This window comes from Geospiza fortis, unplaced genomic scaffold, assembly GCF_000277835.1.
Source record: "Geospiza fortis unplaced genomic scaffold, GeoFor_1.0 scaffold114, whole genome shotgun sequence".
In the NCBI taxonomy this organism is placed as follows: Eukaryota; Metazoa; Chordata; class Aves; order Passeriformes; family Thraupidae; genus Geospiza; species Geospiza fortis.
In genome coordinates this window covers 185,405-198,240 of record NW_005054383.1, presented here as the reverse complement: position 1 = coordinate 198,240, position 12,836 = coordinate 185,405, and the positions used below count along the sequence as shown (strand labels likewise).

At 42.2% G+C, this 12,836-nt stretch overlaps 1 protein-coding gene across 2 annotated transcripts in view; it reads left to right on the top strand.

The window, feature by feature from the left end:
* CRAMP1 (cramped chromatin regulator homolog 1) overlaps positions 1-10,909 on the top strand; it is a 46,557-nt gene extending 35,648 nt beyond the window's left edge. For both annotated transcript variants that reach the window (XM_031060425.1, XM_014308758.2), the window contains exons 14-20: positions 106-210; positions 862-1,040; positions 1,579-1,647; positions 2,952-3,186; positions 3,503-3,667; positions 4,297-4,442; positions 6,742-10,909. In XM_031060425.1, the coding sequence (XP_030916285.1) occupies positions 106-210; positions 862-1,040; positions 1,579-1,647; positions 2,952-3,186; positions 3,503-3,667; positions 4,297-4,442; positions 6,742-6,906 (1,064 nt within the window). In that variant the 3' untranslated portion in view covers positions 6,907-10,909. The remainder of the gene's footprint in view (positions 1-105; positions 211-861; positions 1,041-1,578; positions 1,648-2,951; positions 3,187-3,502; positions 3,668-4,296; positions 4,443-6,741) is intronic.
* Positions 10,910-12,836: the final 1,927 nt, after the last annotated feature.

Here is a 12,836-nt window from a genome sequence, read left to right as displayed (position 1 = left end):
GCTTGCCGCTGTTTAGAATTTATTTGCTTCCATTGAATTGTGTTGTGTTCTGCCTTAAAGGTGTTAGATTTCATTTGCCTGAAAGGTATTAATGCTTCCCCCCAGGGAGAGGTTCATTTCGGCCAGTCCAGTCCTCACTGACTAAAGCTGCTGTTTCTCGTCCAATTGTGCCCAAAGTTCTTCCAACACAGGCCACCAACCATCTGTCTAGTAAGTAATTCTGAATTCTTGCAATAAAACCCATGCTGGTGTCCTCCAGGCAAGTATTGTCTCGCAGTAGAGAGTGAGTTCCATAATTAGAACAATTAATGAGGTTAAAACAGTGACAGCATCTATGTTTTACCTAGAGGATTCTTTTGAGATGAGAAGACATTCAGATGTTTGAAGTGGATTTTAAAAGGTCTGGGTGAGGTTGACCCTTACAACAACCTGCAATTTTTACACAGAGTCTACATGGCTGTCAGAGGCAAGATAACAAAATAAGGCATTAAATGTTTCTAGACCTCCTCTAGTAACCCATGGAAAATTTCTGGAAATTGCATAATTACTTACCAATTTGGAGGACAAAAAGAAAAAAAAAATAGGAGCATGGGAGGGGAGCTGGGATGTTTCTCAGCTATTTTGATATACCTAGTAAGAGGTTGGAACAGGGCAGAAAAGTTAAACATTTTAGCTAAAAGCAGTGTTACACTTGGTGCACAGAAGCAGCTGACCCAGATGATCAGATCATTATCATTGCTGCTTTTTTACATAGGTGCAGTTTTGACTCTGGGTAAGTTTAAAAAAATAATCTTTTAGAGAATCATACCAAAGTGAAGAAGAAGCTTGTAATATGTTTTTTGGTGTTTTGTCTCACCCAAGGTGCTATTGACTTGGCAGCTAAAAGTGCTGGCATTATCCCTGGTAGTCCCATGCCTGTCCTGGATGCAGATGGTTTGCCAGGTGTGTCTCCATTGTCACCGGATGCAGTGCCCACAGTAGTGACAGGGCAGGAGCCAGCAGTAGCACATCAGAATGGAGGCTCCATCACCACTGTGGAGGTCAGAGGCTCTTAAACAAGCTTTTTTCAAGTGCTTAACTGTCGTGTTCTTTCATTGTATAAAAAAGCTGTATTATTATGATTCCTCAGTGAGGTTTCTCCTGGGGCTTGCTGTTAGACACTGCTGTCATGGCAGACCCAGTCTGTGTTGTGTACTGTGTATTTGGGGTTGAGGGATCAAAGCATCATCTCATTGAATGAATTTTCATCCTGTAAAATGGGTTGCAGCTGGTAGAGCATTGAACTTGGCAATCCAGAATCTCGCTTGAAAAAAAGGTGATGGCATTTCAGAAATTCAGGAGGAAATCTGGGGCAAAACATCGACTTTTTGGGATTGTATTTGGAATGGAAACTGTAATTTCTCCTTGCTGTTTCTTTCATTGAGACCCAGACACATGTTAGTCCATGTCATGTTCTGAGGGAGTTGATGTACCATTTTGAAAGACATGAGATATATGAGGAGCACAGATGAATGGTGACAGGCCTTTATCTCTTCCCTCCCCAGCTGGTCACTCATGTGGTTTCTGTTGTGCTTGCAGGGCTCAGGCCCAGGGTGCCGGGTGCCGTACATCAGCCTGCCGACCCGGCCCGAGCAGGATGGCTTCCAGGTACAGTGTGTGCTGGAGGAACAATGCTCTGGAATGGGTAATGTTCTGTGAAAATACCACTGGTATTGCTAGTTAAAACTCTGTACTCCCAGGTAATTGTGCACCACTGGTACTGTCTAGAGGAAATGAAATCCTTAGCATCTGAAGAAGTTTAAAGAAATTTAGGAAAGCTGCTTAAATATGTGTGTGTGCCATTCCCTAAAATCAAAGTGACAATGACAGTCCCTGACTTGTGAGGGACAAACAAGCTTTACATCTCTCTTAATAGAGTGGAGGAGTTTATAATCGCTCTGCTATATCTATGTGCATATTTTAGACATTGCAAGGGTTCATTTCAGCAGTTTGCAGTCCTGCTGCCTCCATGTAGCTAAAGGAGGATTATTAGGACTAAAATTGTGATTGTAATGTCAGCATCCTTTCCAGAAATTCACTGTTCATTGTACGGGATCCAGTGAGACATAGACAGATACTTAAATAGTAACTGTGATGGCACTATTGTAGGAGTGTTCTCATCCTGTCCCCAGACTCTTTCTCCGCTGGGATCCAGGACCTGGTGCTGGATTTTTAGGCCTCAGAATACAGTCTCTTCTTTTCTTCAGTGGAAGCACTTTCCATGCTCACTGTGATGCCTGCATGTGAAAAAATTAGTTTGATTGGAGAGCGTAAAGGAGATTAAGATTTTTTAAGATGTTAGGACATGAACCTATGAGGTATTTATTATGGTAATGGGGCCTTGGGTTCCGGTTCTTGCTGTTAGGACAGCTGTGTATACACTACATGAAAAAAAAAGTTACAGTTCTACGATGAGGTACTGGTAATGAGGCTCCTTAAAGATCAGTTGAATTTTGGGAAGTCTGGCTGCAAAAAGTGAATAAATGTGAGTTACCAGTTTAAAATATGTGTATTCTCTTCCAGAAGTTAAAGGGGTTTTGCCTACACAAAGTCAAATTAATACATACCTATTGGGAACTGTCTTGTAGATATATCAAAATTATGTTAATTTTAAGATTATGCTTGTTCCGTTATGTAGGCTGTCTTTGGAATGTTCCAGATTCATATTTTTTCAGATTATTTGGCAGGATATGGGCTGAAGCATATTTGTTTATTCTTATAGGTACTTTACATTAAAATAATACAGATTTATTATATAAATAGTATATTCCTCTAATTTAGGCATAATATCTACTGGATTTTTTCCCTTAGAAGTCTGGTTTTAATCTGATACTCAGGAGCCAAAATGTGCCTTTTTAGTTTTCTGAGTTCTTAATAAATTTATGAACACTTAATTCCATTTTTTGTAACAGGGTACATCAGTCCTTTCTATGCCAGAACTGGCCAAGACTTCTCTCCAGAATGGTCTGTCCACCCCTCCACTTCCCTCATCAGAAGCTTCCAGTACTCGGCTCTCTCCTCCCAATGTTTCTGCTCTCTTGGATATTTCCCTGCCTGGACCACCTGAAGATGTGCTTTCCCAAGGCGAACCTGCCACTCAGATCAGTGATTCCATCATTGAAATAGCCATTAGCTCTGGCCAATACAGTAAGTCTAAGACTAGCTAAAGTCTGCCTATCAACTTCAAAAAAAATTCTTGACATCTTACATAGCAGCAGAAACTTTTCCAGGAAGGAGTTCTTGGATTATGAGGTTTTTGTGGGTTTGTTTTTTGTTTGTTTGTTTGTTTCCAAGTATCTGTTGGAAATAAAATTCTGTGCCCGACCTTTATTTTCTAGCAAATATGGGGTGGGGGGAGGTTATTGTTGTTTGGGGTTTTTTTCCTTTCTAAACAAAAATTGTTGCAGTGTCCTGTAATTTTACCATATTGACTGAATTCATGATCCCTGACATCGGCTTACAGGTGAAGGTGTTTCTCTCTCTCCTGCAAAGCTGAATGGCAGTGACAGCTCCAAAAGTCTTCCATCCCCATCCAGTAGTCCTCAGCAGAACTGGATTGCGTCTCCCACCCATGATCCCCAATGGTACCCCAATGACTCCACAGACTCCTCCCTCAGCAGCTTGTTCTGTAAGTGTCCAGATACAGAGAAGTGCAACCAAAAAACCCCAACATTGTTTAACAGAAGTGAATCCTTTGAAAAATTGTAAACCCAGTAGGACATTTGTAGAATTATTCCAAATACTTCTTGCTTTCATTTCCACAGTGTTGCCTTGAGTACATTTTCTCTCTCTTTACAAGTCTGTTCCTGAAAAGATCCTATTGCTAGATTGGGGCCCATAGCCTGGGACAAGTAATTCCTTGGCAGTTCCATGTAGTCTGTTTGGAGCCTGACTCATCAGTTAGGGTGAGACATTTGGACTGTTGTGCCAAAATGAACAGATGTCTTTGGCTCTGCTGGTGGAAAAACAGACTTTGTGTGTGCTTGATAAGTACTATTTCAAAGACATGAGGTCACTCACTGGGGTTGGTTGAGGTTTAGTTGTTGAGAGTTTTTTTTTAATTAATAATTCACAGAGCCATTGTAATAAGTCTTCTTACTCTTAGCAGTGTGGTATCAATGCTGGCAACACATAATTTTTAAAAGATGGAAGAAATGGATATCTGTCCTCCATTTTGAATTTCCTTGCCCTTCTTTTTTATCCTCCCAGTTAAGAACATTCAGTGCAGTGACTTACTGACGTGTCTTTTCTTTGTAGCAAGTTTCATCTCCCCAGAGAAGGGACGAAAAATGTTACCAACTCCAGCTGGGAACACCAGTGGCACCTCCTTACTGGGACCCAGCCTGCTGGATGGAAACTCACGGGACTCCTTTGTGTCACGGTCCCTGGCAGATGTGGCAGAGGTATGTCAGCAAATTATACTCAGAGTCTGCTTCCCCTTGCAGTGCTGGAAGTTACAGTTACTGGGTACTCAGCCTCAGACCTTCCTGAGATAGTTCAAACACAGAGGTGCTTTGACACCTGCACTTCAGCTCAGTGGAGAAGAATTACAGTCATAACAGAAAGATGTAAAATTATCTGAGGGCAATTACCCGACCCCGGAGCTGGTGTGAGAAGCTGCTGTAAGTGCCTTCAACCCAGGTTCTTTTTGCTGAGGGAGGTCATATTCATCTGTTGGATATACCTTTGTTCTGACAGAGAAAGATTCAGTCATTCTGTTGTGTGAGTCCTGCTTTGTAGAGCAAGAACTGAAAGTGCCAAATATAAGAGCAAGATTAATAGTGATGCAGCTACAATCCAGTTGGAAGCCTGGTAGGAAAAAATAGATAGGTCCAGAAGGAAGAAGTAGGACATGGCTAGTAGCAGGTCACTTGAGAGGATGGAAGAAGGTTCTGTGCTGCTGAATTACTTGTCTCTGTTGGCAGAGGTATCCCTTTGTTTTGAATTCTTCTGAAGGGGTAGAATGAAGCCCAGCAGTTTTTAAGGCTGTGACACACTCAAGGACAGAGCTCCCTTTCAGAAGGACAGACAGGAAGAATGAGCTGCAGGAACATTATGCAGCTTAGCAAGGAAAATACAAAGTCCTGCCCTAGGAAGGGACTAAGGAATAACCCCACAGCAGTATCAGCTGGGGATTGGCTGCCTGGGAAGCATCTCTGCTGTACTTCAGACGTGAGCTGAGCGTGATCCAGAGTGGATCCAAAGGTGTGGAACCAAAGGTGAATGATATCATGAGCTGTTTTTAACAGGAGCATGGCCAGGATATTGAACAAAATTATTATTAACCTGCTCTACTCTGTAGAGCAGTGGTGTCTACCTGCTGTGAGATCATGCCTAGAATATTGTCACCAGTTTTGAATACCCAATATATAGGAGAGAGAGATTAACCAGAGCAAGCTCAGCTGAGGTTTACCAGGAGAATCAGGCGGTGAAGAAAGGGTGATGTCTAGGCTTGTTCAGCATAGAAAAGGCTTCAGGATGGGAGGGACCCTGCTGCCTGTCAATGCCTGCAGTAGGGTCATTAGGAAGATGTAGCAAGCCCTTTACAGAATGGTGATGGGAGGTGGGAGAAACAAGCAAAAGCTGAACTGAGAAAGGTTCTGCTTTATCTATAGAAAAACTTCACTTCAACGATAGGCAGGCAAGGAAACAAGTTTCCCAGAAATGTTATGCAGTGACTGTTTTCAGAGCTTTCCAGGGCTCACATCAATAAAGCTCCGAGTGAGCTGGTCTGTCCTTATAGGTGGACCTGCTTTGAGCAGGTGGTTGAATCAGAGACCTGTTCAGATCCCTTCCAGTCTCAGTTATCCCACAGTTTAGTTATTAAACTCATTACAACATCACATAACTTGTAATTTCTTGGGGACTTTCCCTTATGGAAGGAATGTGTCATTTCTCTACTCCCCTTTGGATTTGCAAAAGGAGGTTCTGTACAGACCATGTAACCAGGAGCTGCAGCAAGCTCATGCTGATTTAGTGTGACATTGGCAGCTTCAGACTTGAAACACAGATCCACTTCTCGCATAAATATGAAGATTCTGTTTGCTTGGTGGTAAGTTGTCAAGGTGTGTTCTAATTAAAGCAATATATGATAATCTATTTGCATGGTTTTGAAGTGACACTGGAGCCCTCAGTATTACCAACTCCCTTTAGAAGATGAGATAAGCCTCCATGTTATGCACAGGTGAGCAGCTCTTGTGGTACAGGTCATATCTTTAGATCATCTACCTGTGCACCTTAATGCTAAATTGGAGCAGGTAAGACCCATTGAGACTATAGGTGGTTAGGCTTTTTAGAAGCTTCCATTTAGTTGTGGATGAGAAGAGCTGTTCTCTAACTCAGGTCAAGTGAGATAAAGTGTCTCTTTCATATGAGGAGAGGCTGGGAAGGAAGCTGAGGGAGCCAGACACTTCTCAGAATGAGAGGCTGCAAGCAAAATTTGGAACACAATAAATTCCACCTGAAGACGAGATCTGTTTTGAGGTAATCAGGCATGGAAACAGGATACCCAGAGAGTTTTGGAATGTCTGTGCATGGGGATAATTCAACACCTGCCAAGGTCCAGGGCAGCCTGTTCTAAGCTGACCCAGCTCAAGTGAGACGGTTGGATAAAATGCTCTCAGGATGTCCCTTCCAACCTCAGCTTTTCCATGAAATTGCCACTGACATGTAGCTCATCTCTTCTCTCCTTGTCTCTTCCAGGTGGTGGATTCCCAGCTGGCTTGCATGATGAATGAGAACAGCATAGATTACATATCTCGGTTTAATGACCTTGCCCAGGAACTGTCAATACCTGAGCCCACTCGTAGGGAGATCCTGTTTGATGGAGGAGGTGGTGGTCCCCCGACTGGGGATCTGTCACAGTAAGGAAATGACCAGCAGGCTGGTGCAGACTGTTCGGCTAAGTTGGAGCTTGCAGAGCTGGAACTGATGAGGGAGCAGCTGAGTCTGAGTTATCCCTGTCCTGTGTGCTTCTTTCTAACAGAGAAGCATTGGTTTCAAAGGTCTCAAGAAATTCTTGCAAGTCCTGGAATGTGCAATATGCTGGCAACAACAGAACATGGAATAATGTTACAGAAGATAGTGTGTCCCTGCATCAGCAATGTAAGATTGCAGGTTTGTGGGACAGTCCTGGACTTGTACTTTGGAATAGCCTAAGCAAGCAGCTCAAGTAGGGATGGGATTGCCACAAGCTCCTGTTTTTGAATTATTGTTTGAGTAGTGATCAAAACGCCATGCTTTCTGATCCCCATGAAAGTTGTGGAGGATAAGGGTAGGTGTGGGTAGGGGAACCATTGTGTATCTCGACACGTCCTAGTTGGCAGCTTTCTTACCATTCAGTCAAACTGAAGTTCTTGCACTCTGTTTAGGGCACTGCCACTCCTCGATGCTATGTTCTTACAGACCACTCTGTTCCTTTGGCTCTTTGACCATTCCAGCGGGGCTCACACCTGCTTGCTTGTTTGGTAGGGAAGCTCTGATCCGCCCTCCTGCCATGCTGCTTGGATCCCCTACTTTTAAACCCCATCACATTACAATCATCATCATGACCCTGACTGCACTATATTCTTAACCTTTGAGATTCTTCAGCACATTGCACAGTTCACCCTGTGAGTGGAAGAGTGCTTTATTGCTCCTCTCCCTGAAGAACAGTTGTTTTTTAGGTCTGGAAACATGGCAGAAGAGCTTATGCCAGGAAAACTCTGTTATAATTAGTCTTGGCTTTGCTGGAAACATGTAAATATTGCCATCTTCGCAAAAGCTGAGGATTTACCTGGGAGAGGAAATAGGAAAGAATATTGTAATGTGTAGGAACAAATACTAGGTTAATGCTAAAGCAGTTGAGATCAGTTTTGTGTTATGAAGAGAAGTGTCAAGTCCTAGCTTAATCCCTTAGTCCTTCCCTGCTTCCTCTTTCTTCTGTGAACTCTGGGTGCTCTGTAGTACCTCACCATCATTCTTCATTACAGTCACTCCCAGGCATGAGTGGGTCTGGCACTCCCTCTTTGAAATCCCTATGCATTTAATGTTGTGTTTTACTGTAGGAAAAACCCAGATACTGATTCCAGTGGGTTCAACAGGATAGCAAGTTAATAGTTAATCCTCCCCTTCCCCTCCTCCTCCCCTCCTCCTCCCCTCCCCTCCCCTCATGTTGTGCCCCTTTTCTAAGCACTTGTCTGCTTCTCCAGTTAGAGGACATTCCTTGGCTGGTGTGAGTAGATCTGAACTTTTCCAAGGGGCTGCTCCTATATACACCTCAACTTTGTATTAATAATGAATAAACAAACCTTCTCCATCCCGTAGGCTGTTATCATGGGTTCATTTCCTAACTTGCACTATACTTGGTGGATGTAGTTCTGCCTGCCTTTAGCTACTCATAGGAGGCATTTCTTTGACTGGGAGTCTATTGTAACTTGCTCACAGTGCACTGACTGCTGTTTGCCCAGTCCCTTCACTCTGCTTTAGGCAGATGATTTTTAGCTTCTATGGAGTTGGTCTTGTGTTTTATGTCATTAGGAGAAAATTGAACAAGTTTTCTGATGCATACAGAGCCTAGTTTGAGAATTCTGATCGAATTGTCAGAAAATCACATAAACCTAGAATAGGAAAAGTTGAAGGCTGTCACAGAAATGAATGCTGGGGCCTGTTTTGTTCTGAGCATTCTCCCTTGGTATGGAGAAGACACCTGTTACTCTCAAGAGTCATACCCACTAAAACTTTTCAGTTTTACTTATAATTCAGCTGTGTTATGGTTTGGAGTTTCCCAGATTGTTCCTTCTTGGCTTTGGGTTCCTCCATTACTAATGCTGATTATTCTATATGCTGTGTCTCCAGAAATCCTTCAGATTTGCAGGACAAAAGTAGAAGGCACCTACTATGGCTGTGGATTACAGAACGTGCAGGAGGAAATGTGTTACATTCTAATCAAGTACTGTCTAAAAAGAAATCTGAACTCTCATTCTTAAACTTCTAAATACTGCAAAAGTAATGTGGGGGTCTCCAGTGTATTTGTAACTTGACAAACTTTTCATCTTCCTTACTGATGCTGGTAACACAGTGGATATGACACTGGGTTTGGCTCTGAAGTTGCCTAGAATAAAGACCAGTGTTGCTGTACCTGCTGCAGGAGTGGAGAGCAGAGCACTTCATCCTGATCCATGAAGGCTTTTTGCCCACGATACAAGGAGCTGTCAGCTGCCTTGCCTCAGCATACCCAGGGGGAAGGACCCTACTGCAGAATGAAGGCAGAACAGGTGGCTATTTTTGATGATACCGTAACATCAGAAAACTTCTAATACCCTGAACCTTTGCAAGTGGGCTTGAAACACCCAGTAATTACAGAGTATAAATTGCTGAAATCAGTTCAACACTCAGAAGGTTGGGTTAGAAGTGTTTGGCATCAGCCCCTTAAAAGTTGGCATTATGAAGCAGAGTTTGATTTCAGAAATGTAGTGCATTGCAAACTGCTTTTTAAGAATAAAGCCCTTTGAGGAAAAGGGAAGAACTTAAGAATAATTAAGATCATTGTGGTAATTCTGAATTGATGCAGTATCTGTTACCCTTATTATATGAAAGGCCATTTAAACACATTTCTGATCAGACCAGCTCTAGATTTTAGGTGAATGTACTTTGCAATAGTGGTCATCATCAGTTTGTGCCTGAGACTGCTAAGGAGGTGGTGTATACACACACTCGCACACGTGCATGCATGCACAGATGGCGGGGAAGGTGGTAATACTCAAAATTTCTTCACTCTCAATTATTTCAGCTTCCCCAACAACAGTAACAAAATCTGTATGAGGGACAATGTCAGGCTAAGCAGACATCCAAGCAAGTAACACTGAATTGCACACAGTATCATTTCCGAGGCAGAAGTGACTTCATTAGGTTAGTACCTTCCTGGAGCACTACGAGGTGTTGGAGAGGACTAAGGGACACTAACAGTCTCCAGGTCTAGGATTAACTGCTCTAGGCTTTTCTCTCTCAGTGACCATAAGGCAGTTCTGAGTAGCTGATAAGGTAAATGGCAGAAGATTGGGTGTCTCATCCCCATGGGCTGGGTGCAGAGCAGTACCATAGCCCAAGGCTGGATCCACCCAGGTGTGTGTGCACACACTGACAGAGATCTGTACAGGGTGTTGCATTCTGATCATTCATACAATCCATTTTATACTGCATCCCTAAATCTACTAAGCATAGGAATAGTAATTGTTTTTCATATATCATTGTTAAGCCTTTTTTTGACACCCTCAATTTTTAAATTGAATTAAATGGCTTGATTCAAATCTAACTTATAAAGACATCTCATATACTGACAGCAGATCCCAGAGTGGAAATTCAGTTGCATTTTCTTTTCTACGCTCAGACTTCAGATGCATTTATAAGGAAAATACTGCACTTTTTTTTAACCTTTTCAAACCTTTCAGTCTGTTAATTTCACAGCAAGTTGTAAATGTTACCTAAGTGAAACCTTGGCAAGCACTACGGCAATAAGTTATCATTAATTATTGAACATGATAACTGCTTTAGAGCTTACGGTTCTGGCAGCAGAATGTAATGCTGTTTCTTTTAATAATAGTTAAGCCATATCATCTAAGGTTTCTGGCTTGTTTGAGATGTGAATTTGTTTTATAGATTATAAATATACCTATATAGTGTATGTATAAAGCAAAATGCCTGTCCTTACTGATTATTTTTTGTACCATACTGTAAATTATATTATTTATTCTTTACCAATTTTGGAAAAAGGTGTTTTGGTTATTTAATATAATATACAAAGGCTGTTAAACTTCTTCTGTTTAAATTTCCAATTCAACTTGTAAAGCTGTTTTTATTCTTGTGCATAAATACATACTAATACTTGGTCTAACTTGTGTCCAGTGTGTTCCTTGCTGTTCATGTCCTCTCAGATTTTTTTAATTTAAGCTTTATTTACATGATCATGGCCTTGTGGGGGTGGGAGTTAAGATTTTTGCATTAGGCCAAGTCTTTCAGGGTGATTTAATTGCAGTGAAATCAGTTGCCTAACTCCCATTGGCATCTCCCATCCGAGAATTTTGATGATTCTCACCATGATCAGAAAAAATTTTGGTAGGGTTGTTTTTGCTTTATAGCTTCCATTCTCAGTAGTGTCTGCTCATGGTGAGCTTCAGAAATGTGGCAAGCCAGAGGACTGGTTATCATGAATGGCCTGTCTTGGGCCACGGGCACCAGAAACAAGGGGGAGAAAGAGAGAATAACAAACAAGAAAACCACCAAAAAAATCCCAACCAGCACCACCACCAAGAAGGTACAATAAAAATGATAGTGTATACCTTGGGGGTTTGTTTGGTTTTTTTTTTTCCTATTCAGAGTTCCAGATAGGCAGAGACTTGGCCGTGGATGTTGCATTCAGGCCATCATGTTTTATACAGCCACTACCAGAAACACCTTTTCACCCTAGGACACTCAAGAACAGGAAGCCCTGATAGGGTTGCGTAGTCTATCTTCAGAGCTTTCCAAGATAAAACTAACTGAAGCCCATAGAAAGGTGGGCTGACCCAGCATACCCTGCTTTGGGCAAGTTGGACTCAAGGCCTGAAGTTCCTGTGATCTAGGTCAGTAACTAACTCCTTTTTGTACACGTTTAGGATTTTAGTGTCTAGGACATACAAAAAAGTAGCTTTAATTTTGCACCGAGAAAGCACAAGTGTATAATTGATCAGAAATTAGGAATGTTCTAAAAAGCTCAACATAAGTTTTATTAGTATTATTTTGATACTTCCTTCCCATCTAAAAAGTGCATAGTTATCTCTCCCGCTTGTTTACTGAGAAAATTGGGCTATGAACAAGTTTGAGCTCTTTCTGTGCAGCTTCACCCCTCCACTGGCTGTGAGCTTTTGTCAAGTATAAAAGACCTTTAAATCTTTTCCACCTTCTGTCAAAGCTGCTACTGAATCTTCTCTCACAATTTAGCTAATTTTGCCCTTAATGACCAAAATTTAAGACTGTAAAAACAAAAGGAATTAGTCTGAAAAATTATTAGCAAAACAAGATACTGCAGTGATAGTACATATGTTTCGTGCTTTTTTGTTAGCTTTATTTGATTTGGTTTTTTCAGTCCTTCAAAACAAAAGCAGCACTATGCTGCTAAATCTATGCCTCTAAGTTTAATTCTTGACATAGCACAGCTGTAGAGCTGTGAAATAAAACCTTCAGCTGAAAATGTTAGCTTGTAATGTCACAGTCAATGAAAAATGGTTAGAAAGGCCATGTAAAGGCTGGCCCTGCAGGTGCAGCTATACCATCTCCTCCCAGTGCAGGTTGTCCAGACAGCCAATAGTTTTCATATGGCAGCCATCCCATGCTTCAGCCACAGAGCTGCGAGCAAACCATGGACACATGCCAGGGAGCAGGGTGGATCACAGCAGCCAGACTCTGCTCAACACTGTGCTGACAAACCCCTGTGCACACTGACAAGGCCAGATGAGGGCCCAACACACAACAATCACAGAACCGATCATGTTGGAAGGGCCCACAGTGGCTCATCTGATCCCATTTCCCTGCTCAAGCAGGGTCATCCCAGAACATAGGGCATAGGGCTGTGTCCAGATGATTTTGGAATATCTCCAATGAGGGAGACTCCACACCCTCTCTGGGCACCCTGTTCAGTGCTCAGTGCACTGAATGGTGAAGAAGTTCTTCCTCATGTTTGCATGGAACTTCCTGGGCATCAGTTGCTGCCTTTGCCTCTTGATTTACTAGCTGACACCAAAGAGAAGAGCCTGGTCCATCCTCTCAATACCCACCTTTTAGAT